We start from the raw sequence: 25,339 nt of genomic DNA on the forward strand, positions 1-25,339 counted from the left end.
ACCGTCCGGTTAATCCAACGCGCGCGACGTTATTGATTCCGTTGCGCCTTAACACGCACTCGAAAACGCAACGACGCGGACAGTCGCGTTTAAGGTCAGCCCGTTAACGACATGTACTCACTCGTCGTCGTGGAGAATAGAAGCGCGCGCGACCTTCGACCGAGAGCCGATTAATATATATATATATATGCGATAAGCGAATTTCGCGAGACTTTCGCTCGCACGCCGCATCCGACGCGCGCGATTTCTCGCCGGCGATAGCTCCCGTAATTACCGCGGGATTTATTTCGCGGTTCGACTGCCGGCGGATTTAATTTCCTTAGTTTCCCGCTGGCGCGCACTGTCGCGCATCCGCGTATGATAATGCGCGATGTATGCGCGCGCGCGCGCGGCAGATACAATTTCGATAACAATGCAACCCCTGATCATCCTGGATGGCGGCTTTCTCTCTCTCTCTCTCTCTCTCTTCCTCTCTCCCTCCCTCCTCTCTCTGTCGTGCGCGCGCTCGCTCTGCTCATTCGAGTGCGTCTCCCGGCGCGCGCGGGCAAATTCACGTCGGAGGGCCGCGTTTTGCTCAGCACAGCGTGAAATGGATCGGGTAGCGGAAAACAGTTATCGAGCCGGCGCATACTGAACTGATATACGCGGGTCCGGCCAACCGCTCGCCGGTAAAGCATTCCGCCGGCCTTCGCGTACAGACGGCGCCTCCCGCGCGTAATTATTAATAAATATCGCCGGGTGACAGGTCGTCATGACGAACCGCGTCGATTCGCGAGTAATACGTAGTATCCTTAAGCGGACTCTGCGCAATGCGTTCAGCGGGAAAAACGATCGGTGAGCAGTCATTTGATTATTATTGGTCTCCACTGTTAGATCCTTAAGTTTGAACCAATTACGTCGATGAGCCAATCAAGATCGTTGTGCCACCGTTGCGTCCGCTGAACGCAGCCGAGATGAGAATTTGAGGCATAAGCCTTATGAAATTGACCGGTCACAGTCGATTGTTCTCTTCATATTCTCTTCATATCCGACTGCGATTGGTCTTAAGGCTTTCGCTTGAAATTCTCATCGTAAAACCCGGTTTAGACTACATTCTAAAAGGTTCCTTTCGAGGCAAATTTGATTCGGTAACCTCCGAGTGGCGGAAGAAGAATCGAGCTAGTCAAGTTTGAAAACAGCTCCCGGGAGTAAGGATTTTCCTCGAGAGGAACGTTTCGGAACGTACAGTCGTGGACAACAAATCGTTGTCCGCTGTCTTCCGATGCAGTTCGGGACGTAGCTGATAGTCCGATGAGGGGACTTGTTTTGCAAAAATTCCAGGAAGCAAGCCCGAGAGAAATCCTCGACGGGAAAAAACAAGCACGGTATCGATTATTCGGGATGTATCGCGCGAGAGACGCTGGAGACGCAGAGCGCGGCTACACGTTGCGTTAACGCAACGCTCATGGCGAAATACCGCGAGCACTGGTTACCGCAAGCCCGCTCTCGACGAGCGAAGCATGAGCGAGCTCAGGACGAGCGGCGCTCGCTGAAGTTTCCCGAGGCTGCCGATAAAATGTAAGACTTCCGGCTGAGACTCGTCTAATGGATCCTCCGTGCGAGTTTGGGAGCGACGAGAGTCCGCGCTCCTCCACTTAACGTTACAGGCGATCGTCAAAGCAGACGTAGTTTACCGTCCTGCCGAGGGGGGCGAGAGACGGGGGAATCCGTAGCGCTGGGGCGCCGGCGGGGGAGGGTCGCAAGGGCGACGGACGACGAGGAGGCGGCAGACACGGAAAGGGGTGGTCGATAAAAGCCACCCTCGCGTGGCTGCGTTATTACGTATAAAAGCGCGGGGATTGCGCTCCCAGCTCGATGACTGCAGCCGTCCACTCTCTCTCTCTCTCTCTCTTTCGCGTGCATAACGCGCTGCTGTAGCGGGTGCGCGCCGCCGACAACCGGCGGTGCACTTCCTCTTTTTTGCCGCTTAATAGCGACACGAACGCGAGCGATTAAGCCCGCCGGAATAAATTCGCCGCGCGATCGGAAACGAACTTTGAGCCGCGTGTTCTCTTTTCGTAAATCGATCCATCCCCCCCCGCTTCGCCGGTGATGCTGGGAAGAGTACGCGCGGCGGCTGATAATCCGGGCGGTTCATAATCGGGGCGTCTTAAGGAGATGCCAAAGTCAATGACAATCATCGATCTTGGCATCCCTCTAATAATTATTTAATACTAATTACTGATTGCTGTGTAATCGGATGCGAATCACTGGCAGAGCTTGCAACCGGAAATCTTCCCCGCTCGTTCCTGTGCCACAGATCATACATTGTTTGTAATTAATATCAATTCAGCAGGGAATATTCATTTTCTCGGTGGATCAATGAATTCGGAATGCGTTTATCGTTCCAAGGCTAAACGGACGGAAAATTATCAGGAGAGTCGTTTCTTTGTGTAATCCGCCGCTGGAGGGCAAGTCTTTAAGAAACGCTAATCCCGCGACTCACCCTTGATCGATACGAGAGAGAGCCGCCGGTTGTGTATGTGTGTTTGGTCGGCGTTACATCATATCGTGAAAATACCTTCGGGAAATCTCGCTTCGCGAAGTTCGACAGAAAATAAATCCGATAATTAACGTAGGAGACTCGCAGCAAGCGAGCGAGCGCGCGGCAGAGCGGCACTCCGCTGCGGCTAATTTAAAGAGCGAAACGAGCAAAAACAGAAATAGAAGAGATCGCATCCGATGAATGTGTGCCTTCGTTAATCCGTTCGGAAAAACTGCAATCGAATGGCAAACGATTTCGTTCCTCTTTTTTCTATTTTTGTCTCTTTCTCTCTCTCTCTCTTTCTTTTTCCCCCTTTCCTTTTCTCTTCAACGCCGACGTCCACAATGCGGCCGCTTTCAGCCGGGCCACCTTGCCATTTTGCTCTTGTGACAATCGTTAATTAAAGCTGTCTAGGGCACTCGCGTTTCCAGTTTCGCTCCACCCTCTCACCCTCCTACTCCCTGTCTTTCTTTCTCTCTCTTTCCTTCTCGCCAGGGATGGTTTACGGAGAGTTCAATTCTGTCACCGTCGCCTCATCATCGACACTCAATGACATTATAATCGCGTGGCCGGACCAAACGAACTTTATAAGCGACGCCGTGGCGCGAATCTAATGGAATTTACCCCGGAATCTGCATACGCGCGCGTACCGCGTGCCCACGTGGCGCAACAACGGCGGCAGCACGTGCGGCGAAAAATGCATTCACGCGTGACAACGGGAAGAGAGAGAGAGAAAGAAGACGGGGAAGGGGGAGGGGGGGGATTCCAGCCTATGTGCGAGTTGGCAGGTTGAACGAATATATTGCTCGCTCGTGTTAGTAATTAATGCCCTCGGCACCTGGCGCGTGATAAATTATTATTAGCAAGCGAAACTTTTTCTAGGTTCGCGAGTTACGCGATACATAATCGTCATTGTTTGTGCGCGTGCCGAGCTGAAATATGTATTTTCCGAACTCCCATCGTTCGATATTTCAGTTCATCGTAATTAATATTCGAGGCATAAAGGAGAAGGACGAGGAGAACCGGCGGTGTCCTCCTTGAAATTCTCAGCTGACCGATGATTCTTGGTTTGCCGGGCAAGGGGGAGCCGAGGAAGAGACGCGCCGAGAGCATAATCATAATCGTATTTCAGCGCCGTCGGGTTCGTCTCGATTCATCTCGGTGTCGGCTGTACACGGCTGTCTCCGTCATCGTCGCGAGAGACAGGCGTAATCCTGCTTCCTTCTAAAATTAGAATCCACTTCACGCGTCTGATCCTGGCCCCTCTTTCTCCCTCGACGCGGCGTCCGCCTTAGATCGCTCCCCACGTTCCCTGACCAATCTACCTTATTCCCCTTTGATCGTCCGTCCCCTCCTTCTGGCTTCCAAAGACCTTTGAAACAACGGAGCGCGTCACCGAACCCGCTCCGTGAAGTTCTACGTTCGCAGGTTACACAGGACGTTCCCGTGATGTCCTGCGGTACGCGCACGCTCTCTCCTTTCGCCGGCGTGCCTCTTTCTCGCCTCGCTCTTTCGTGCGCCGATTTAGAGTCGACTCAAGCGTGCGCGCGTTCAGCACGAGTGAAAAAATAATCGCAATAAAACTTTCAACGAGATATTAAACGAAATTTCGCGTAATAGCGCCGGTGATATTCGCACGTGCACACACACACACACACACGCGAACGGCCGTGAATTAATATTCACACCTCCGCGCGCTATCTGTCACGTAATTTTTACTCGCAACGATTACGATGAATATTTCATCTCGGAGCATTAAAATTTCAGGGCCGGGCAGAGTGCGCGGACAAAAACGGCGCATCTCTCACGCGAAAGATCTCCCCCGCGTGTCCCGGAATTAAAGCCCACGCGCGCCGGTACCCGCAGTTAGTACGAGACTCGCCATTTTTTTTCTCGCTAATTACTTATTCGGTTATTACATTATTATCGGTGGATGATCCCCGGCGGAACATTTGATCCAGCGATCCTAAGCCACATTCGTGAAACAATTCGACTAATTTCTAAAGGCGGTCCGGATTTTACCGGGTTCCTCCGTGTACGGTATTCAGGGTCAGTTTGGCCCCGAAAGTTAGAAATTAACTCCGAGGTATTCGGAAGCGCATCGAAGAGACACACATCGTATCGCGGCAAGAACAGCCGGAATTCAGCCGGAGTAGTTCGCGAATTCCGCGCGTTTTCCGACGCAAAGTTCGCGCGTAGGCGGAATCGCGAGCGCTCATAACGCGGCGCACATGCACGGATAGGTCATGAAAGCGCTTCGAGAGTTGCGGGAGGCAGTGCGTGGGAGGTCTACACAGATCTGGGCATTAACCCATTTTACTCCGACTGGAGACACTCGTTTCAGTCCTCGTTGCGAAACGCGTAATTTACATTTCGGTGTTACGATGGCGCAATGCCTCACACTCACTCCGACACGATCTATTTTTTTTTCTAGTGAGCAATTAATTAATAACGAATGAAGGAATAAACTGATCGTGAATTAATTATTGATTAATTAATTAATTGACTACAGTATACGTGTACTATTATTTATGTATTATAATTACATTATATTGCAGTATAATTATGCATACACAGAAACAAAGATTTCCCTTTGGATTTGGTACACGTGTTTGTCTGACTCGGGTTTGTTTAATGTAATTTAATATTAAATATTATTTTGTTTCGGTGAAAACCTTGTTGTTCCACTAGAGTAAACCTTGTTGTTTGACGCGAAAAAGCAGTATTATTTCGAGGAAATTATATTTCGTTTTCAATATTAAAGATACTTTATTTAATCAAAAGAAATCTTTTCTTCTTGCGTATTACAATTGTATGATTATTTTCCGCTTTTTAAATTTCGAGACGCGTCATATCGTGTCTTCTTGAATGGATGCGACTTGCGCCGGGTGGAAACGATGTACCGGCCAGATCGCGTGTCTGTAATTCCGATGTACTTGGGGGATGCCTAGAGCAGGCAGGCCGGCGGTAGTAAATTAGGTTACGCTTCGTTGGTATCGCGCTCGCTGAAAAGTTGAACGTTAGCATGGGTGAACGCCGGCCGCGATTAATTATGGAAATTAATCCGCGTGACGCCGAAGTATTTTGCGAGAGCGAGTCGTCTCTCTTTCTCTCTCGTTGAACGATAATATATACCGCGAGGCCTCCCTCCGTTGTTAGACCTCGGATGCTGATTCGCACCGTTTCCTGGTCAATTACGACGCCTTCCGTAACGTTACGAATTTATAGCTTTGAGCTATTCTAGAAACACATTCGCGAAGTTCGTAAAAATCGAAGAGGAACGATCCGAGGAGCGTTTCCTAGAGTCTCGTGTCGAGTCGATCCGAAAGAGAAAGAGAGGGAGAGACTCGCCGTGAGCGCATCGCCGCGCGCCATGTGCGTTCTCGCGATTGCGTAACGGAGCCGGTAGAAATTATCGCACGTTCGTTACGACGCCGGCCGGCGCCGTACACGGCAGTCACGGAATGCCGGAGATTACGCCGTCCGTGGCGGCAATTATGTAACACAACAAAATAACGGGGCGCGACTGATACGCGAATCCCGGACGAAACGACCGTCGATCGCGGACTCTCCGATTCTCGCTCGCTCGAAATTGCCGTCGCGTGCCTTATTCGAAGCGACGGATTATTCAGAGGCCCGAAGTGGCAATCAGCCTCCGCCGCGCTGCGCCGAATGCCCGGCAAGGAGGTATTAATAATCGGCGACCGGAGATTTAATTAATGCGCGGCGCCCAAAGGCGCGACGCTCGGCCGCGCCGCTCGAACGCGCCGCTCCGCTTAGCACCGAGAGAGTCGACTTTACGACTCCCCGTAATATCCGCGCAAACAGTTTTCCCTTTTCCTCGCCGGTGGGTAGATACGTAGGCGGGTAGGTGAGTAGCCGTTGCGAGCGTGTCTCTGCTTTCCATTAACACCCGGAAAACATTAGGCGCCGTAACGGTAATAGAGGCTGTAAGATAACAGCAGGTGCACAGATACGCGTCGCCGCCGTCGCCTACTCCGCTTCAGCGGAAAGAGAGAGAGAGAGAATGAGAGATATCGTTGCTTTTTTAACAGACAATCGGCGATACTGTTTCGTCGTACGTCGGTTGGCCGACGAAACCGACGTATCCTGCTCGGCTGCACGCTGTAAATTACAAATCGAGTAATCACTACGCGCCGGCCGTCGCGCGAATTACAATGGAGCGTAGGCCTTGTTAACAGCGAATTTAACTGTTGTCGCGTAGCGAATTGTAAATTGAGTTACACTGCGAGAATTACACGTTGCGCGAATTACAATCGAACACGTCTCTTGTTAACGGCAAATTTTGCCAGCCGCCCTACCGCTAAATTACCAATCAGATTGTTGCGAGTTATAATTGAATGCGCTTTCTTGTTAACGACGAGTCCGACCGCCGCCGCACGTCCCGAATTACGGCACGAATTATATTAGGTGTTGCATTAGTGGAGATTTTTAAATCCCGCCCGGGGAATTTTCACTCGTGCCTCGCGCTAACGACGGATCCCCTCGCCCCTCCCCCTGCAATTTGCGCGGACTTCGATCGCGGCGATTATTAAAGGAAGTCTCGACGCCTGCTTTTATAAAACGAATCTCTCTCTCTCTCTCTCTTGCTCGTTGCGGCTGGCAAGGTTTTCCACGCGCGATAATCGCGCTGCCTCTCGAGACGCTCTCGAGACGGATATTTCTGTCCAGACGAATGCAGCCCCGCGATAGAAACCTTCGACCGACGGCGAGAGACCTTCGGCGTAGCCGGCTCTCTCTCTCCATAACGGTACGCAAATACGAACAAAAGAAGACATCCGGGTGATCGGTCCATTATCTCGCGAGATCCGCCGAGCGGCTTAGAAGTCGATCGCGACTTCGATAATTCAGGGCAAACGCACCGAGTAATTACACGACGTTCGGCGACGATTGTACAGGGTGTGTCCCGCAGCTGTGCCCCCCTTCCGTTTTCGTGACTCGCAGAAGCTGATCTGATTTGTCTAGAGAAGTGGGAAACACCAGATGCATTTAGATTGAAGGAAACAGATATTTCCGATTATAAGAACTGCTGTATTTAGGTCACAATAATTGGAAATTCGGTTTTCTTCAACCAGGACGCATCTGGTTGCGCCCTTTCTGGTTAACGCAGACGTTTTTTTTCAGTGTACGTAATAAGATATATTATAACCGCTGAGAGAGAGCTATGTGTGCGGATGTCATAATATTGATAAGACGTGCCCAGTTTGGTTCCTAATGTAGCCGGGAGAAAGTGAACAATACCCGCGATACCCCGTACACGCGAGTCTGTCACGAGCAGTTCTGTCGGCGTGCGACCACGCCTCAGATCGTATCTCAGTGCCCCGAACGACCGACTACAGATTAGATCGGTAATTATCGATGATCGAAACGCTCCGGTTGCGCGAGTGTCTCGCTTCGCTCGCCGAAACGAAACGTTACCGGTTGTTTCTACGGCCACCGAGCCGCTGCCGGAAACAAAAGCGAAGAGAGAAAGAAAATAAGAGAGAGAGAAAGATCCTGTTTCGTGACTCGAACGGCATTGCTTAATTTCTTTGCCCACTTCTGTGGGCAAGTGAGGTGAGTCGAAAACGATGGAAAGACGAAGGGGAAACGCCGTAAAGCGCTGCGTCTCAGGATGAACTTTAGCTTGTCGAAGCCGTACAAATCGCAAGTGAAAGAAGTGCACTTCTTAGCGGCCGGCAAGAACTCAACTTCGACGGAAACCGGACATTCGATGAATGGGAACGCTTGTTCGTTGCCGCGTATTTCTCACGAAGGAGAGAAAGAAGGAGAGAGTGAGAGAGAAATAATGCTGGGATGGTAACGTGAAGTATGAAGAAATTACTGCGAAACCGAGATCGGCGCGAAAGTCACATGCATGCGCTCGCGAGCCCCATAAATCCCGGAAATGGAATCCCCCCCTCCTCCGGTCGCATCGTACCGTCTTCTGCAAGGACTCCACTTTTTCTTCCGGGACACCTCTTTCTCCTCGGTAATACCTGCAAGACGTAATCGGTGATCCCGGGAAGTCGGCGCGCGTTTGATAAGTCCTCCCACGTCGGGAGCTTTGAAAAAGCTCCGGCAGTCTGGAGACTGAAAAAACGGCGCGAGAGGAAAAGGAATGAGGAAGAACCGGGGTAAGGGGAGGATAAGGAGAAAGAGGTGCGAAGGAAGAGAAAGAGAGGTGAAATGATAGAAAGAGTAATGTTCCGAGAGGTCCTGCCAGGACGCCCGGCCGTTGGAGATTATCGGGCTAAACTGAAATCCGGAGCGAGGACGCTCGTAAATGCGAACGAATCGTCCTGTCCAGGATGCAGGATGTTCCAGGCGACGCCAATAGCTTCGTCCTGGAGATATATGCTGGCGGGAACTAAGGACTTCAGTGATAATAGTCTTACACGGGCGTCAAGGAAGCGACGGGCGAGATCGGATCGGGCGCTGTTCTCGGGAAGCCGGTGTCCTTCCCGAGTTTTCTCAGTCGCAAGGATCTCACGGATTCCTGCGAGGCTGCGCCTTATCTTACGGGCGATTATCGCTCTCGCGAATTAAAATTCACCGCACGAAACTCGCGCGCGCACGACGCGCTCTACTAATATCCGATTAATCCCGCGGTGTTTGATATTTATGCGCGTGTTAGCATTTAATACATCGGCGACCTGTTTCCGGATGCAATCGGCCGGACATGAAATATGAAAAATACGAGAGTGGCACAAAAACGAAATGCGATAGAGGAGCGCGCGGATCGAACGATGTTTCCGCGCGTGTTGCAATAAAAGCGAGGAGGCTCGGCGCGAAAAAAAAATGTAACGCGCGTGCGCGCGCATTTTTATTCTGAAAAACGCTCGATACTCCAGACGCTGATTCGCTTTTGATCGCGTTTTATCGCGCAAGTTAGATTAAAATCTGGCCGTGGCGGATTGATGTACCGGGCGCTGATATAGCGGGGCGACTGTGGGCTGAAAGGGGTTGATTTTAGAAAAGTGAACGAGAGAGAGAGAGAGAAACCTGTTCACGAGAAAAACGCAGAAAGAGGAGTATGTGTGGAATGTGCGTATGTATGTGTGGAGTTCCGAGTTTCATGAAAAAAAAAAAAGCTCGTAAAGCAGCGCGCTCAGAGAGGCATGCGCGTTCCTCAACAACACAAAAAAAAATATGCCCCTCGGTTCGAAACTTTATTAACCGCATATCGCGCGGATTCAGCGACGGAATGCACGACCGATTTACCGGCGACCGATCGTAAAGGTTTACGGTGCTGGCGGTATAAAAAAAAGAGGAAGAAAGGAGAGAAGCGACGTTGAGGCAAAGCGCAGCGAAAAGTGGGCGATTTATAATATATCATAAAGAGTCGCCTCATCGTGAGCCGCGGCGATGATGAAGCGATAAACGTCCGGTAAACGTCGGACTTCGACAGAGGCGGGCAACCGAGCGAGCACTACCGCGAGACGTTTATACCCGCCGAGACTCGTCGTGACGGTCATGTTACGCGCAGTTATAAAGAAGCTTTATGAGCGATTTGATTGCGAGCCTCCTCGTAAGGCGAGATGAACATCCGTAATAATATCGTGCGTGCGCGCGCGCGGGAGGAGACACCGACAGATCGCGGAGAAAATTAGCCGCGTAAACACGCGCGTAACGAAGGAAGGAAAATGATTCGCGCGCGCGCGCAAAGATTGGCCCCTTGTTAAGACGCGCGCGCACGCGAGATTCATCCTCTCTTAATAAATTCATCTGAATAACGAATGGATTAACGCGCTGAGAAATTCCTCGACATTATTATGGCGACCGTAATGAGACGCTATTTCCTAGCTGAGAGAGCGGCGATGAAACGGCGGGAAACGAGTTCTATGGTTTACTGTGCCTAAAGCAGACGCTGTTACCGCGCCACCGTATAAAGTTATGCCGCGCGTCCGATAAAAATTTTACGGCTGCAATTCTCGCGCGGAATTTTCCGCGCTTTTAGAATCAATAGATCGCGCGCTGGATGGCGATCCGCGCGCGATACGTGTAATTTATCGAAAGATCCATCCGTGTACTTCGTGAAGTAGCTTCGAAACAATTTCACACGGAAGGAAAAGGTGCTATCGTTCGAGCAATAATTCACTCGATCCGAGTGAAATGGTTACTCCAGTACTCTTGGCAGATATTTACTATAGAAATTGTAATATAATTGACCTACTAGAGAAATTTAAATATAATATACGAAATATATTTCCTTCGTGTAAACAGACATTTGTTTGTGTATGTTAAAACAATTGCGATAAATATTAAATTTGTAAAATTGAGAATGTCAGATTTTATTTTCGGAATATATTTACTGAGCAGAAAAATATAAATTTGAGACCATTAGGTTTCCTCGATGGAAAAGGAGTTTTGTGTAATTCTGGTAAATAATGAAATCTCCTGAATTTAGGACTATTTAGGTTAATTATGTTTACTTAATTTTGAATTTAGGTTAATTATGTTTACTTAATTCTAGCACATTTTTTTGCGCACGTAAGATCAGATATCACGATCGCGCGATATTGAAGAATATCAACAACGCGAATTCAGTTCTCGACTTCTCGAGCCTTTCCCACGGAGGTGACTCACTGTCAGTTCCTCCTGTCAGTCGGTTATTTGTGGGAATTGAGTCATTTATCGGAGCACATGCTCGTTGCGAAATAATAGGTGTAGATCGGCGTCTTTCAATCTTCGCGCGACCTCGCTTTCAATGACGCGAGTCTTGAGAAATCAATTTCTCGATTTTCCTGCTAACGACCGCCATATCGGGAAACCTCGCGCAACGAAAAAAGGAAAAAGAAAAGAGCGAACTACGGGGGCCATTGATCTCGATCGTAACGATGTGTCAGCCGCGAGAGATCCGCGTTTACCTTCCCTTATTATCGCAATCGCCTCTCTCGTCTCACGAGATACTTGCGCGTTACGTCATATTTCAAGCGTGTTACGATTCAGCTTAGCTGAATTAATTAAACGCACGCTTTATCCGGCGCTCGTTCCCAACAACGTGCGCGAGAATTTATCGGACTCGTTTTCGCGATTTTTCCACAAAGTTGTAATAGCTGGTTAATTGCGAGGGCTACGATGTATTTGAAGAAACCACGTGCAAGCACCGAGAAGCTCTCGAGAGAGTCCCTCCCATCGGATCGCCCCGAAACTTAATTACCTCGGCGGGCTGTATACCGCACCGCTAGCCGCTCGAAGGGTGAAAGGGCCACTGGGAATACCCCCTTCGGGCTTCGACAAGGCCTAACTAGCGACCCTCCGGGTATAACCGAGCCGCCAATAAGACCGAGACGAGCGCCCGTAGTCTCTCGCGCACAACCGCAATTCTTTTCGTGGGCGGTAGAACGCGCGAGAGAGTTCCGCCTGCCGATCACCATCCTGTTTTCGACGATGATCCCCGAAAACATGTTCGCCAATTGCTCGACGATCGCATCAGCCAAGTCGATCTCGACCAATCAGCCGGAAAAGACAACGGGGACGACTTCGCCCGTACAACAACGATCTGTATTACCTTCTTGGTGTGTTCTTATGTGCGTGTGTGTGTATATGTGTGTGTATGTGTGTGACGTAAGCGTACGTCATGCATACATGTGTATGTTTTGCGTGTACATGGATGCGCGTGTAACGCGGTGGTAGTCGAGCGCTCGAAATGGGGTGACGTTGGCGGGTGAGCGCCACACAGTGGTCGAGGGTTGCGCTGTGGGGCAGAGACGCAGAGGGTGGTTGGTCGGGTGGTTGCTGGTAGTGTGTATTGATCGAGCGAGGAGAGGAGAGCAGCCCGGCTCTCTTTCTTTCTCCTTCTGTCCCTCTATATCTCTCTTCCTCTCTCTCTCTCTCTCTCTCGTTGCCTCATTCTCTCCGCAGCTCCGTGTGAGCGTCCATCTACCCTACCTACCTACCTACACGATGTTTCGGCCGTGCACCACTTTTCCTGGCTCGGTGATCGCTCTTTTTTTCTCCCCCTCTCTCTCTCTCTCTCTTCCTGCGAGTCCCTTCGCGCAAACCAGCCGCCCTCGCCAATGTCCACGTCACGGTCGATCGGCCGTTGTTTCTGCCGATCGACAAACGCCGACAGCGAATTACAGACGCCCAGGCGAGCCGATACCGACCTTCCCGACACCCTGTAACCCTGCCCCCCCCCCTCTCTCTCTCTCTCTTTATCCTTTTCTTTCTTCCTCCTCACCCTCTCGCGTTCATAGTCAAGCGTTTGTCGGATTCCGGTAATAGAGGAAAACCGATCGCTGCTACGTGGAGGCCGTCGGCAGAATGCAGGCCGCGTTAAGGATCGATGAGGTGCATTCTGAGGATTAACTCCGAACTATTACGATGGCGTCAGAATACGCGGAGAATACGTGCGCGATCCGTTTTCGGTTTATATCCTCCACCCTCTCCCCTTCTTTCCCTTTCCCTCCGCCTTTATTCTTGGGCCGTTGATTGTTACTCCCGTCGTTCGTTACGTCCCTTCGCTCTTATCACTGAAGAAACGATCTCTTCGCCTCGCGCCTCACCTGACGATTTAATTCGCGCTTCCTTGAAAAAGACCGTGATTTATGACGAGCAATATAATCAGGGGATAATGATCCGCGTTCTCGTGCAGAAACCATAAAATTGCGAATACTCGTAATCGCGGCGCCGCGACGAGATAGACATGCGAGGGGGAGAGAGAGAGAGAGAGGAGACACTTGCCGGTGTAATTTACGGCCCAGCCAGGTGCGTCAGAAGTTGCTCACCTTACGACCTAATTGGATTTAATTACAGCTGACTGAAAGTTACGACGATGGGCGCGTGTACACGCCGGCTGGGTTACAATTACCATGCTACTCCGGTAGCCGATTTCAGTTGTCACAATTAGTTTATGTCCACTTCCTCGCTATCTAACGCGATGTGTCATTAACGCCACAGGGTAAATACGAAGATCTTCTTTCGGATCGGGAAACATTTAGTCCCGTCTTCTTCGACATTCAACTGTAGAGAATGAGTGAGATATACACAGCGCTATTATCATCTGAATGTCTTCGATTAAAAGCGTCAATTCCCGGGTAGAAATTAATCGGAGCGTGCCCCAAGTCTGTAGTGGCCCTACATAGATCCTACATAGGCAAGCCCCGAAATAGACCTGTCTTTCGTTGGGCCTAGATATGGCTTGGAAAGGCAAACCCTGAATAGACTTTCATGAATAGGCCCTAAGTAGGGATTGACGTGACACCATTAATAAGGCCTGCGACTAAGGGCCTAGCCGCCTAGTTAGGTAGATTTACGAAACTGACTTTACGAATTGTATGAGCGTTAAATTTTTGTGTAGGATCTAAGTAGAAGTGGATAAAATTCTACAGGGGCATTTTTCGCGCCCGTTTATATTTCTATCCGGATTGCCGCGTTAATTTTTGTCTTTCTCCGAAATTTCACCGAATATCCGTCGCATGGCATCGCCGAAAATAAGTCACTGTGAGTCGCGACACCGTCGAAAATAAATCTCCATGAAGATAACGTTGCAGCAAAATTCGTTTGGATGATGTAAAAGCTTTCACTAGGCGGTACGTGTGAATTTTACGTATCACGCTGCAAATATAAAACATACGAAATTCTATCCGCACGCGCGTTTCTTTAGAAAGAAAAATTATACATGAGGTCTCTTCTACTCCGTTCTCCGTTTCTCTCTCTTTCTCTCGCAGGGTGTCACGTTCCACTCTCGCATTGCTATCGAGCTATCGGCTATCCGAGACGAATCTCGGAGTGTTTCGAGCGCTGAAATTGACCGCATCATCGCCCGTCCGATCATTGATCTCGTAACTCTATATGGGTCTCGGCCGATCGATGTGTCCAGTGTCAATAACCCGGTATTCCAGATATCGTCGCAATACCGCGAATCCCGGGATTAACGGTATTAATAACGACCCTTCCCCGGTCTACAGCGTTATCGCGGTTCGCGAATCGCGAATCGAGTTAACGTTCCTCCGAACGAATTACGTCGATGCGTCAATATTGCGATTTCATTTTCGATAAAACGCTCGTCGGGCCCTCCGATTCGACGCCCGCGCGACCGAACGATATTACGGATTAATTAATAACGCGTTTAATAACCGCGCGCGCGATACGATGTCCGTGATAATCGTAATTCCATAAATCGCGGGTTTTATCCAATCGACGACGAACGACGGCACCCAGATTCCGGGAATGAAAGGAAACGTGCGCGCGCGACGATGTCCTGGGCGGAATCCGGGAGGTGCGATCGACGCGGCCGAGATCGACGTAGAGAGTCCCGCAGACGCGTCCGATCTCATCGATCGTTCTGCGTCACCCTCGTCCGTCCCGGCGAAATAAGGACACATTCCCCCCCTCACGAAACTTCTGGCGGCTCTCCAAGGCGCCCCTCGCGCCGTTCCTAACCCACATACGCGCGAAATTATGTCGTTCAGCTACGCGTGTCATAACGCGTACCGTCGTTATCCTCCCTCGGTCTTTCCTTAAATTACGCACTTTTCCTTCCTCCCTCCCTTTTTAGACCACCGGGCTGCGGCGCGGAATTACCGCAGCCCGACTTGCTTGAAAATTTCTCGATCAATCTCCCGTACTATTCTCCTTTCCCCTCCCCCTTCCTCTCTCGGCCGCATTCCGTCTCTCTATTTTCACGGTGTCGCAATGGGCGAGGAGAAGTTCGAAAATTTCTCTCGAATCGCGCGCACCGGCCGGCAATTAGAAGTTTTCTCTCTCGTGTTGCGAGTGACGACGCAGGTACACCAATTAGCAGCACGTACAAGAAATTATCACGATCGTTATCATGTAATTAACAAACTCGGGAACACCGAGTGTGTCGATGCACCGGTTTGCATCCGCTCGGCTCCTAACAAGGATTATGCAACGAGTCGGCGCGATAATATAGCAATAACCTAAACTCTTGTTAACAATTGCGCAATCCCTGCTTAGGGGGACGCGAACTGATTGCCGATAATGCGACCGCCCGAACGAACTTTGTATTCCTCGAGGAGGCGACGGCGGGATTAGACGAAAATATAGGTAGAGGCAGCGAGTGTCAGAGGGTTGCGACTGTGTTATAACGTTTCAGACCTTTGCCGGATAAGAGGGTGAACTTCCACGATCGTTTGATCCGTCATAAAACTCCCTTCAAATAATCAAACAAATATTTGCGTACGATATTGCCGTTTAAAATGTATGTATAACCAGCCTCTGGTTGACGTATTCGTCGAAATAACAATATTTATTTACGCGATCGACCGAGAAACGGAGGGAACGAAATTATACAACAAGCGACAACGATACTTAAAGTTCGAAGAGAGGGGAGGAGATAATTCTATTCGCCTTATGGAAACGGTTTTATTGTAACTCGCTTAAACTTTTAATACCGGAGCTTCGGGCGCCGAGCAAAGTAAGCAAAGTCGAACCCGATTCCGGACGGAAGTTTTCGCTCGGCTCACATAGTTTGTTATAATCCCGGCGATTAAGGCCTCGAAGTCCTGGATCCGTGCTCCTTGAGTAGGTACGTTCGAAGAGAACGCGGAAGCCCTTAGGAGGTACTCCTAATGCCCGAACGATACTCAGGAGAGGCAGCTGGCGTTAGTCAGCAAACCGCTCGGCTAATCCCTTAATTACTTCGACATGGTTAGCGACCCTGTACTAACCACGTCGGTGCCTGGCACTGTTCCCCGATCGTTAATTAAAATGCCACTTCCTTGCAACCGTGCGGTTCCTACGCGCGCAACCCGGAATAAGAGTGCGTCCCGGGATGCAACTGTACTCGAAATATACTCACGATCGAGAAACTCTGTCTCAACGGCCGTGAATAAACAATTTGTCAATATCGCATGCGAGACGCACCGTGAAATTATTAAATCCCCGATAATAACAAAGAACCGTGGGAAAAAATAACAAACGGTCGCTTAAGACTTAAGCGTCGCTCGAGGTAATTGTAGCATAAAATGAGTTTTCAAGCATTCTTTGAAACTCGCAAGAGTGAGAAACACGCAATATATGTGGATTTAAATATGACTTAATTATTGGCGTAATTAGATAATGATCGAAGCTGAAATATTTGCAACTGAGGACGACACTGTTTATACGTCAGAAGAAATTTACAATTAATAATACAATAGCAACACACGCGTGTTCTATTAGTACAACTAACGTATACATAAAGCATTAATTTAATAATAAAGCGCTAAAAATGAAAAATAAATAATATATCTCTGTGTTTGTAATATTGTGCGTATATTTATCTTAATTTCGCTCCAAATTAATGCTCATTACTTGGATAGTCAAATAAAATTGCAGGAAAATATTTTTTTCCGCAAATAAACTCATGCAGAGGCCGCATAATATCGTCATTGAGAATTCAGCACTCTACAGCTACCTTGAGACGACGAAAAATGGCAATAAACAATATATCGCTGAAGGTCCACTGAAAATTTCAACGATAATGATCCCACTGTTCTCGTGACGAGGGATAATACAACGAGACAAGCGGAGTAAATAACAGCGATAAAGAAGAAAGAGCCGCGTCGAGATCTCATTAAACATCGCGCGCGCACGCTCGCTTGAGGGTTGACAAACGAGCGATACAAGCGTCGCATTATCATTATCACCTCCGCCACCTCCGCTCCATTTCTACCACCACCAACGTTCCGCCGGCGATTCATCCCCTTGTAATTCGTTGCATGAACGATGCTGATTCAGGTACGGCTGCGAGGGTGTGGCGGAGTCCGCTCTCGTCGACGACACCCTCAACGGGAATCCCCGATCGTCGTCCTCCTCGTCGTCGAGCGCGATCCTGCCTCGATCTCAGCCCCTTCAGTCGGAATCCGCGGCATCGATCGACGCTGCGGGCGTCTCCGGGTCGAGAAAGTACGTACGAAGAACGCTCCTCTCTTTCTCTCTTTTTCTCTTTCTTTCTCTCTCTCTCTCTGTCTCTCGCTCTCGCTCTCTCACCGTCGTGATCTGGCCGTGGCCTGTCTCTTGCAGATGATCATCCGCTTGTTGCTGCTACTGCCCGTCGCTTCTCTTTTGTGTGTCCAAGTTGTTGCTTCTATTTGTCGCAGTAACAACCACCGAATCTCTCGCCACGCCGAGACGCGCCCGGGGTTTCGCGTGACCCCCGTGACTCGCAGGTGCGAGCGACTCGAGCGGTTGTTTGTCGAGTCCGTTGTTGCCGTTGTACTCGCTCGTTGTTGTCGCTCAGGACGCGCTGCGCTATACGAACGAACGCGTGTGTGTGTGTGTGTGCGCGTGTGTGTGCCCGTCAGAAGAGCGAGCGTCGCCAACGTCGGATTACAGCCGAGAAGCTGGGTGACGCGACTCGCTCTCTCCGCGAGTCCCGAATCAAGTCGAGCGCCGCCGGGTCATGTTCGCTTTCACATATCGCGCACGCATTCCCTCCAACCGTGAAAGCTCTCACCAGCGAAGCTCCGTGTTGAAACGCGCTATATTTATCCGCGGAATGCCCGACTCGCCCTCCCCGTGACATTTTGCTCGCGCGCAACGTCGGCGAGGAGGTGGATCTCCGAGGCGATTTTCCGCGATTTTCATCGCCGATAGGACACCGTTTTACTACCCTCGCGCTTACTATCTCGGCTCTGCGGTCTCGCCTGGTGCCGACGTAGTCTGATCCGACCTAGCGCGCGCGCCGTTCGCATCGGAAAGTGAAATAAAATTTCGCCGGCGCCGGAGTAGACGTCGAACTTGTCTCGGGCCCTCGCATTACAAAGTAAAATAGACTTTTCCACGGAGCGGAGACGTTGCTCCCCCTCCGCCTCCCGTTGCGTTTCTCGCCTCGGAGAACGACGGTCTGACGCGCGATAAAAGCGAATGAATAACCGGATTGAATTTGGCGGGCGCAAAGTGGCTGTTGGCTTCTCGACGAGCTCGGGCGCTTCCTTTGTATCACATTCGTGTTCTCCGTTTGAAATCACCGTCGATCGTCGAACAATCGTCTCCGTCCTGTTGTAATTCTTCCGAGTCTATAATGTAATTGAACGATGTGCGCAGCAGAACACACTGCGAAATGTTTTTCACTGTATAATGCGCTACGATGAACCATCAACGAACGATCGGCCGCGATCGAATCGTCATTCCGGGAGCCGAGAAATATCTTTCACTTATTTTGGTAATTTTTCGAGCGAAACTAAAGGCGTGACTTTTTTATTTCCCCCCTTGAGACGGGTGCTCATTGGACCCACGACGGACACCTGTTATGATCCCTCGCCCTCGGTACGCGCACCAGATATTTCTACCCCCCCCCCCTGACTTCGGCGACAGGTAACTTTGAAGCCGCGCTCACAAGGGCGCGATACATAATTTCATACCGTACTACCGAGTACACGAAGCGCAATTTCTCCTCGCCCGGCTCGCCGCGAAGGACGGTTTTATTTTACAGCCGCCGTAAATAATCTCCTTCTGGGCTGCTCGTGTCGCGCCCGGGTGGTTCGATTAGCACGCGAGGATTTCTCGTGGCAACGATAACGGGGACTCCGTCTTTCTCGCGGAGGATCGATAGCGGGTTTACGAGCGCGACGAGACGAGGAGACGACCGTATACGATCGAGCCGGAGCAGACGGAAATCAATTTGTCGTGCCGCCGGGAGTCAATGACGATCGCTGCGAATGTTCGGCCGAAACGGCCGGGTGATTCGTCCGCGAACGAACACGGCCGGACAATGACGCGATAAATCAAGCCGCTTATTTCGGAGATCGTGATTCGCCCTGAAACGAACGTCGCCCTGAAACTCCCCGAAGTCACGCGACCACGATCACGCGCTCTTACGTAGACTTTCGCGATATAATGCTGAAGACGAAGAGAGAGAGAGAGAGAAGGAGAGAGAGAGAGAGAGAGAGGGAATAGGCAAGGAGCATTTCAACAAATAAGCTTGTCGCGTGACCACCCAGTGACGATGCAAGACGGATTTAAACAAATTAAACGTGGGCCGGAACCGAGCCGAGAATAGTAATAGTCGTTAAACGAGATCGGAAGTAGGCCGATAAGTAAGAACGGACGTTCTTTCCTCGGAGCTTTGTATATCGGCTGGAATCTATTATAGCTTGCGCTGTTTTATATCGCTGATTCTTTTTTTATCGTTGAACGAGCGAAAGCGCGCTGCGATCACTTCCCCCGTTCCCAAATCTGTAATTCTCGCAGCACCGATTTTGACTCCCTTCGTTTACCTTCTCCCGTCTTGTGTACTGTGGATGCACGCGGAAAGGCGCGAAAGAGGTTCGAGGAAATGTATTAACGAGAGTACACTCGAGCTGAATTCGAGGGAAAGAGAGAGAGAGAGAGAGAGAGACGCATGTACTGGACGCATTCTTGGCTGTTTAAGGCTGTGTGAGGAACTTGTGGCTTCTCCGGAAAGGAATTTCCGGGCGCGCGCTTGTGGCTGGAATGAAAATTAACGACATAAGAATCTAAGATTACAGCCGTTGACTGCAATAACCCGCTACCCACACGCTTACGAGATGTATGTGAAACTCCGGCGATGAAAATGTACGTGGTCGAATACGCATTTCCCTTTTCCCCAAAGCAAAAGTCAAGTCTTCCCGAGAATTTTATCCGAATGACGTCGGTGATTCTCGAGAATCGCTTCGGCCATCTTTCGAGCGCAAGCTCTTTGTGTGTTGTTTGAGTATTCAGTGGACACATGATCGTCACGATGACGCGACGCGGTGTTTCTTTCGGAATAAGTTGAGCTCAGCCGCCGTTTCCTGACGCCACGTTTTCTTGACTCTGCACTTCAGTTATTGCGAGAAACCCGACAACGAGACCGCAGAGATGGGCGGCGTGCCGCACGTGGAGGGTGGCCTGAACAGCGAGCTGTACGCGGTGCCGGTGAAACGGCGACAGCCGAAGGACCAGAAGAACAATGCGATTCTGCAGAACAATACCCAGGAGAAACCGTCGGACGTGGACGGCACCGATTCCGAGGACAAAGATGAGAATCTGCCGCCCGGCTGGCAGAAGCACGAGGGTAGGTATCGAGCGACGATCGATACATCGGTGGCGGAAAGAAGGCGCAACGCCTCCGTATTTAGCGGCGAATACGGCAGCACGCCTGATAGCATCGCGGGCGCGTGCTCGGGTCGAAATTTCGGCCCTGTATTAAATTCCTTTAACTCTGCAGCGCAGTAGAGGAGCGAAAAAATAACGAAATAGATTCAATTTATATCCTGATGATATAATTGGCTCCTCTGCCAGCCTTGACGATGTATTAAATTTCCGTTTTCGCGTCGAAATGGGATGGCCGAGATAAGCTGGAAATTAAATCGAGGTAGATTAATAAATTAAATCTGTAGAATTAAAGGTTCAAGAGAGAAGTTAGCCTGCGGACTGCGCAATGTCTAAAATCGGGTCTCTGAGTGTTGGTTTTGATTAATCTGTAGGCTGTCTAAATGCGGGCGCGAACTTGAAGAGCGTCAAAATAGCATCCAAATTTCGACTCGGCTCGTTTCTCTCGAAACGCTGACGGTGATATAAAATCGATCCCTGATATTCGGGGTAATGTGATTAAAGTACGTGCAAGATTCAGCGCGAAAACTATTATCATATTAAGCGAGAAAGCTCGGACATCCCGTCAGGAGCTTTTCACGCCGAAAATTGGTCAGTTAGATTGGAAAAAATTCAATAATGGCAATATATTCAAGTGTTTTCTCGCGTATCTCGATTTTCCTCATCCTTATTCACCGGGAGGAAGATATATGGGCGGGATGAGAACCAGAACCGGAGCGCACGACTGTTTTAACGCGACTGTTACAAACTCGGAGCCCGCCGAATATTCGGCGTTTATTAAGCGTCGCGTTTCTGCGACCGTCGCTCCGGTTACTCGCATGGAACTTACAGATTTTATTTGCGACCGATCGAACGATATTTCAGACGAGAACGGGCCATATTACTGGCACGTGAAGAGCGGTAACATACAGAGAGAACCGCCGGAGGCGCCGCTGCACTCGAAAACGGAGGCGCGTCGGAGCCTGGTCAAGGATAACGATAGCGTGAGCAGAATATTCTATGTTGCCGAGTTTCCTCGTGTTACTGCGTTTCAATCAATTATTATCCTTCAATTAACCTCACATTTCAATTAATTATCACCTCTCGATTAATTTCGCGTCTCAACGTTGACGGGATAACGGGAATTCTATGACAGATTAATATTGTTATCGTTGTTACTTCATTCTTTTCTCCATTCGCGGCACTGTCGTTACAGATAAACAATTTTCACACCTTGAGCGGCATGGTGAACACGGTGACTCGCAGCAACACGAGCTCGGCGCTGGACCAGGAGTTGGAGAACAAGAGGAAGGTGGAATTGGCGCTGAAGTAAGCGTCACGCTCGCCTCGCTAATCACCGTCCGTCGCGGCTGTCGTCGGCCGTTTGCGTTAATTATTCCTCGCATTTCAGACGAAGAAGCTATCCCGCCAGAGCGGACTCCGAGGGCAGGGACAAGCCGATCAGATTCGCCGTGCGGTCCCTGGGCTGGACGGAGATCGCGGAGGAGGACCTGACGCCCGAGAGAAGCAGCAAGGCCGTCAACAAGTGCATCGTGGATCTCTCGCTCGGCAGAAACGACCTCCTGGACGTCGTCGGTCGGTGGGGCGACGTAAGTACCTCCGGAAATTGAGCCCACCACCCCCCTAAAGGGGGAGTAAAGCATCCGTAAAATTCCAAATGTACAGAGGGACTTGTGTGTGCAAAGAAAAGCGTAAAAAATCATCACGTGTGCGCTAAGACTTATTAAATTATAATGAGAGACGCGTGCGAGCCGTAAGGGCGTGTATTTAGGACGCGTGGCCCCTCAAATGTGTGACCACTGAGTAAGCATTCGATTTTGCCGCGCGATAAACACGCGAGACATGTGTTACGAAATATTTCAGGGCAAGGATCTATTTATGGACTTGGACGAGGGCGCGCTTAAGCTGATCGATCCGGAGAATCTCACCGTACTGAACACACAACCTATTCATACGGTTAGGGTATGGGGCGTAGGAAGAGATCACTGTCGGTGAGTGAATTATTCAGCGATCCTTGCGCGAATTGTACGTAGAATCCTTGCTGATTATTATCGAAGATAACAAGTACATCGTACTAATATGTTCACGTTGCTTTCACGAACGCCCGTTTTCCCGATCCTGACTCGGACTCATCAGCGAAAGGTAAGACACGATAGGAATTAACCAGTTAACTGTTTTTGACGAGTATACTCGTCATGAAAAAGGTACAAAATTTTAACCTTAAATTGCCGCCAAAATTTTGTACTTTCTTTCATGACGAGTATACTCGTCAAAAACAGTTAACTGGTTAAAAGCTTTCCGCCGTTCGGCGCGACATCGAATCGCTAAGTGCGTGTTTAATTGTTTCTTCCAGGGACTTCGCTTACGTAGCCAGAGATCGATCGACCAGGAAACACATGTGCCACGTGTTCCGTTGCGACATACCGGCGCGTACGATCGCGAACACGCTTCGCGACATTTGTAAGAAGATCATGATCGAGCGGTCCCAGCATCAGAATCTCGCGAAACCGGTGGACATCAACGGACGGACGAGTCTAGCCACGAGGCCCACGAATCTGCCAACCGAACATCGGCGTTTTCACAGAAACGGCCAAGCACTAGTCAGTAAGTAACCGATGATTCTTTGACTTATCGTCTGATTCTAATCGAAAAATTAACTAATTAAGGAAACCCAGTTAAAAGATGAAAAATTACGTGGGCATTCACGTCGACCTATGTGTAAGATATGAGCGTAAAAAAATCAGATATAATGAAAAAGCAGAACAGCTCGAAATTTGCTTAGAAGTAAAATGGAAGAAATGATAAGTCACTCAAGCACTTTTCCTCTGTTATTTTTGCCCAGCGCAATCCTTTCCAACACCGATGGAGGAGCCGAAGAAAGTACTGCGAGCGCAGTACCTCGGATCCATGCAAGTCACTCAAGCAACCGGCATGGAGGTCTTGAACGAGGCGATAGAACATATCGTGGCAAACACGCCGATCAATCAATGGCGAAACGTCAATGTCGCCGTCGCTCCTAGCATGATTTCCATTCTTACACCGAATGTGAGTGAACCATCATCATCGACGTTATTCGTTTCGCTTATGTTTCCCATATAAAAGACAAGGAAAGTTTAACACAATATCATTCGAAAGCGAAAATTCTGTGACAAAATGGCCGAAATTGTTTTTCCTTTCAATCGCTTATCGAATTTTTTTTATGACCCTTTTATTTGACATGATTTTTGATCGAGATATAAAAGATCGTTATAATCGATAATTTCTAACGGTCGTGGTTTCTAGGACGACAAGCTCATCACCGAGTGTCGAGTACGCTACTTGTCATTCCTCGGTATCGGCCGCAACGTGAAGCAATGCGCCTTCATCATGCACACCGCGCAGGACCTGTTCATCGCACACGTCTTCAACTGCGAGCCCAGCAGCGGGGCGCTCTGCAAGACGATCGAAGCCGCTTGCAAGGTGAGAACCTCTTCCTGACGATCCGACAAACCCGACTGAATAAGGTCACTGGATCAAGGAAACCTTTCTCTCTCTGTACTTAGCTGAGGTACCAGAAATGCTTGGACGCACATCCGCAGGGCTTCAGAAACGCCAGCAGCCTCAACACTCCGAGCGGCAGAGGGTTAGGTGCGACCCTCAAGTCTCTAGTTGGATCCTTGACTGGTCGCAGGAACAAGCAGGGCGAATCCTGAGACGAGGCTCTCTCGCTGCAGGTAAACTACTTTCGGATTATCAGCGTATCCTCTTCCCGACCGCAAAAGAACAAATCCCATCGTCGTTTGATCATCAAACCTCTTCCGTGACCCGGCGATTCCGTCATGAAGTTGAAGGTCCTGAGATTGAGCCACATATATATAATGCCAACCAACAGTAATACAACATCGATGTTACAATTTCCCTCTCGACAATGTAACCGTTACATAACACACGTGTTATATTGCATTTATATTGCCGAGTGGGGAATTGTAACATTAATATCATGTCATTGTTAGTTGATATTCGCTGGATATAGAAATTTGTGGCGACGATTGTCAGTCGCACGGCTCGAAGGGCGAACGGGAGAGAGGCGAGGGTAACAAGAAAGCGGACGTAGCCGTCGGAAATCGCCTACGAAAGTGCAATTCCGAGTGCACTGCTTCGGACGATCGGAGAAGCGGCGGAATTTTCGGAAGGGGCGGAAGGGGTGGCTGATGACCCGCGGAGCGGCCGGGATATTTTCGATTAATCAGATCAGTCCCCCGACTGTCCGCTAGGAACTCTGGCCACTGCCTGCTGAGCGAGAGGTGATCCGACACAGGCATCTGCAGTCGCCGCTGACTCTCAAGTACTTCGGCGGCTCGCCGCCAAGCGCGTCCCTCAAGTCGCTGCTCTCACCCTCCCTCGACACCAGGCGTATTCAGCTCGCCCGCTGGGAGAGCAACCCCTAGGAGGCACGGACAGTGTCGGGGGCGCCGAGATGCGGAGTGCCGGGAGGCATCGTAGGAATACGAAACGGATACTACTCTTTACGACTCGTAACGACTGAAAATTTCGCGAAAATTCCGCAGAGTGCTATACCATACCACAGCTATAGTGGACTACGCTTACCTATGTCGATATGATGTTATGTATGTTAAACCGCAGTGTCCGACGAGAGGGTGGAGAGAGACGTCGCGGCCGTCCGCCGCGTCGAGGGGGAAGTTATTAGAGGGCGATATCGGCGGAGAGGACGCATTTGAGAGAGAGAGATCCTGTCGCGTGATCCTCAGGAGGCAGCTTGTATCGAGTCTGGGGAACGTCGGGGACGAGGAGAGGAGGGAAGCGGGA

The 25,339-nt window shown here is 50.0% G+C and overlaps 1 protein-coding gene across 9 annotated transcripts in view; it reads left to right on the forward strand.

Moving 5' to 3' along the window:
* LOC106745620 (amyloid beta A4 precursor protein-binding family B member 2-like) overlaps positions 1–25,330 on the forward strand; it is a 160,611-nt gene extending 135,281 nt beyond the window's left edge. For 6 of the 9 annotated variants that reach the window (XM_014621391.1, XM_014621394.1, XM_014621393.1 and 3 more), the window contains 12 exons: positions 17,216–17,383; positions 20,266–20,495; positions 21,398–21,516; positions 21,729–21,841; positions 21,924–22,122; positions 22,397–22,524; positions 22,670–22,675; positions 22,887–23,137; positions 23,376–23,578; positions 23,816–23,992; positions 24,076–24,246; positions 24,787–25,330. In XM_014621391.1, coding sequence (XP_014476877.1) covers positions 17,216–17,383; positions 20,266–20,495; positions 21,398–21,516; positions 21,729–21,841; positions 21,924–22,122; positions 22,397–22,524; positions 22,670–22,675; positions 22,887–23,137; positions 23,376–23,578; positions 23,816–23,992; positions 24,076–24,225 — 1,744 coding nt within the window. In that variant the 3' untranslated portion in view covers positions 24,226–24,246; positions 24,787–25,330. Of the gene's footprint in view, positions 1–17,215; positions 17,384–20,265; positions 20,496–21,397; positions 21,517–21,728; positions 21,842–21,923; positions 22,123–22,396; positions 22,525–22,669; positions 22,676–22,886; positions 23,138–23,375; positions 23,579–23,815; positions 23,993–24,075; positions 24,247–24,762 lie in introns of all 9 variants that reach the window. The other 3 variants (XM_014621396.1, XM_014621395.1, XM_014621397.1) reach the window with 3 other exon arrangements.
* Positions 25,331–25,339: the final 9 nt, after the last annotated feature.

This window comes from Dinoponera quadriceps, unplaced genomic scaffold (genome assembly GCF_001313825.1).
Source record: "Dinoponera quadriceps isolate SergipeBrazil2010 unplaced genomic scaffold, ASM131382v1 scaffold1476, whole genome shotgun sequence".
Classification (NCBI taxonomy): domain Eukaryota; kingdom Metazoa; phylum Arthropoda; class Insecta; order Hymenoptera; family Formicidae; genus Dinoponera; species Dinoponera quadriceps.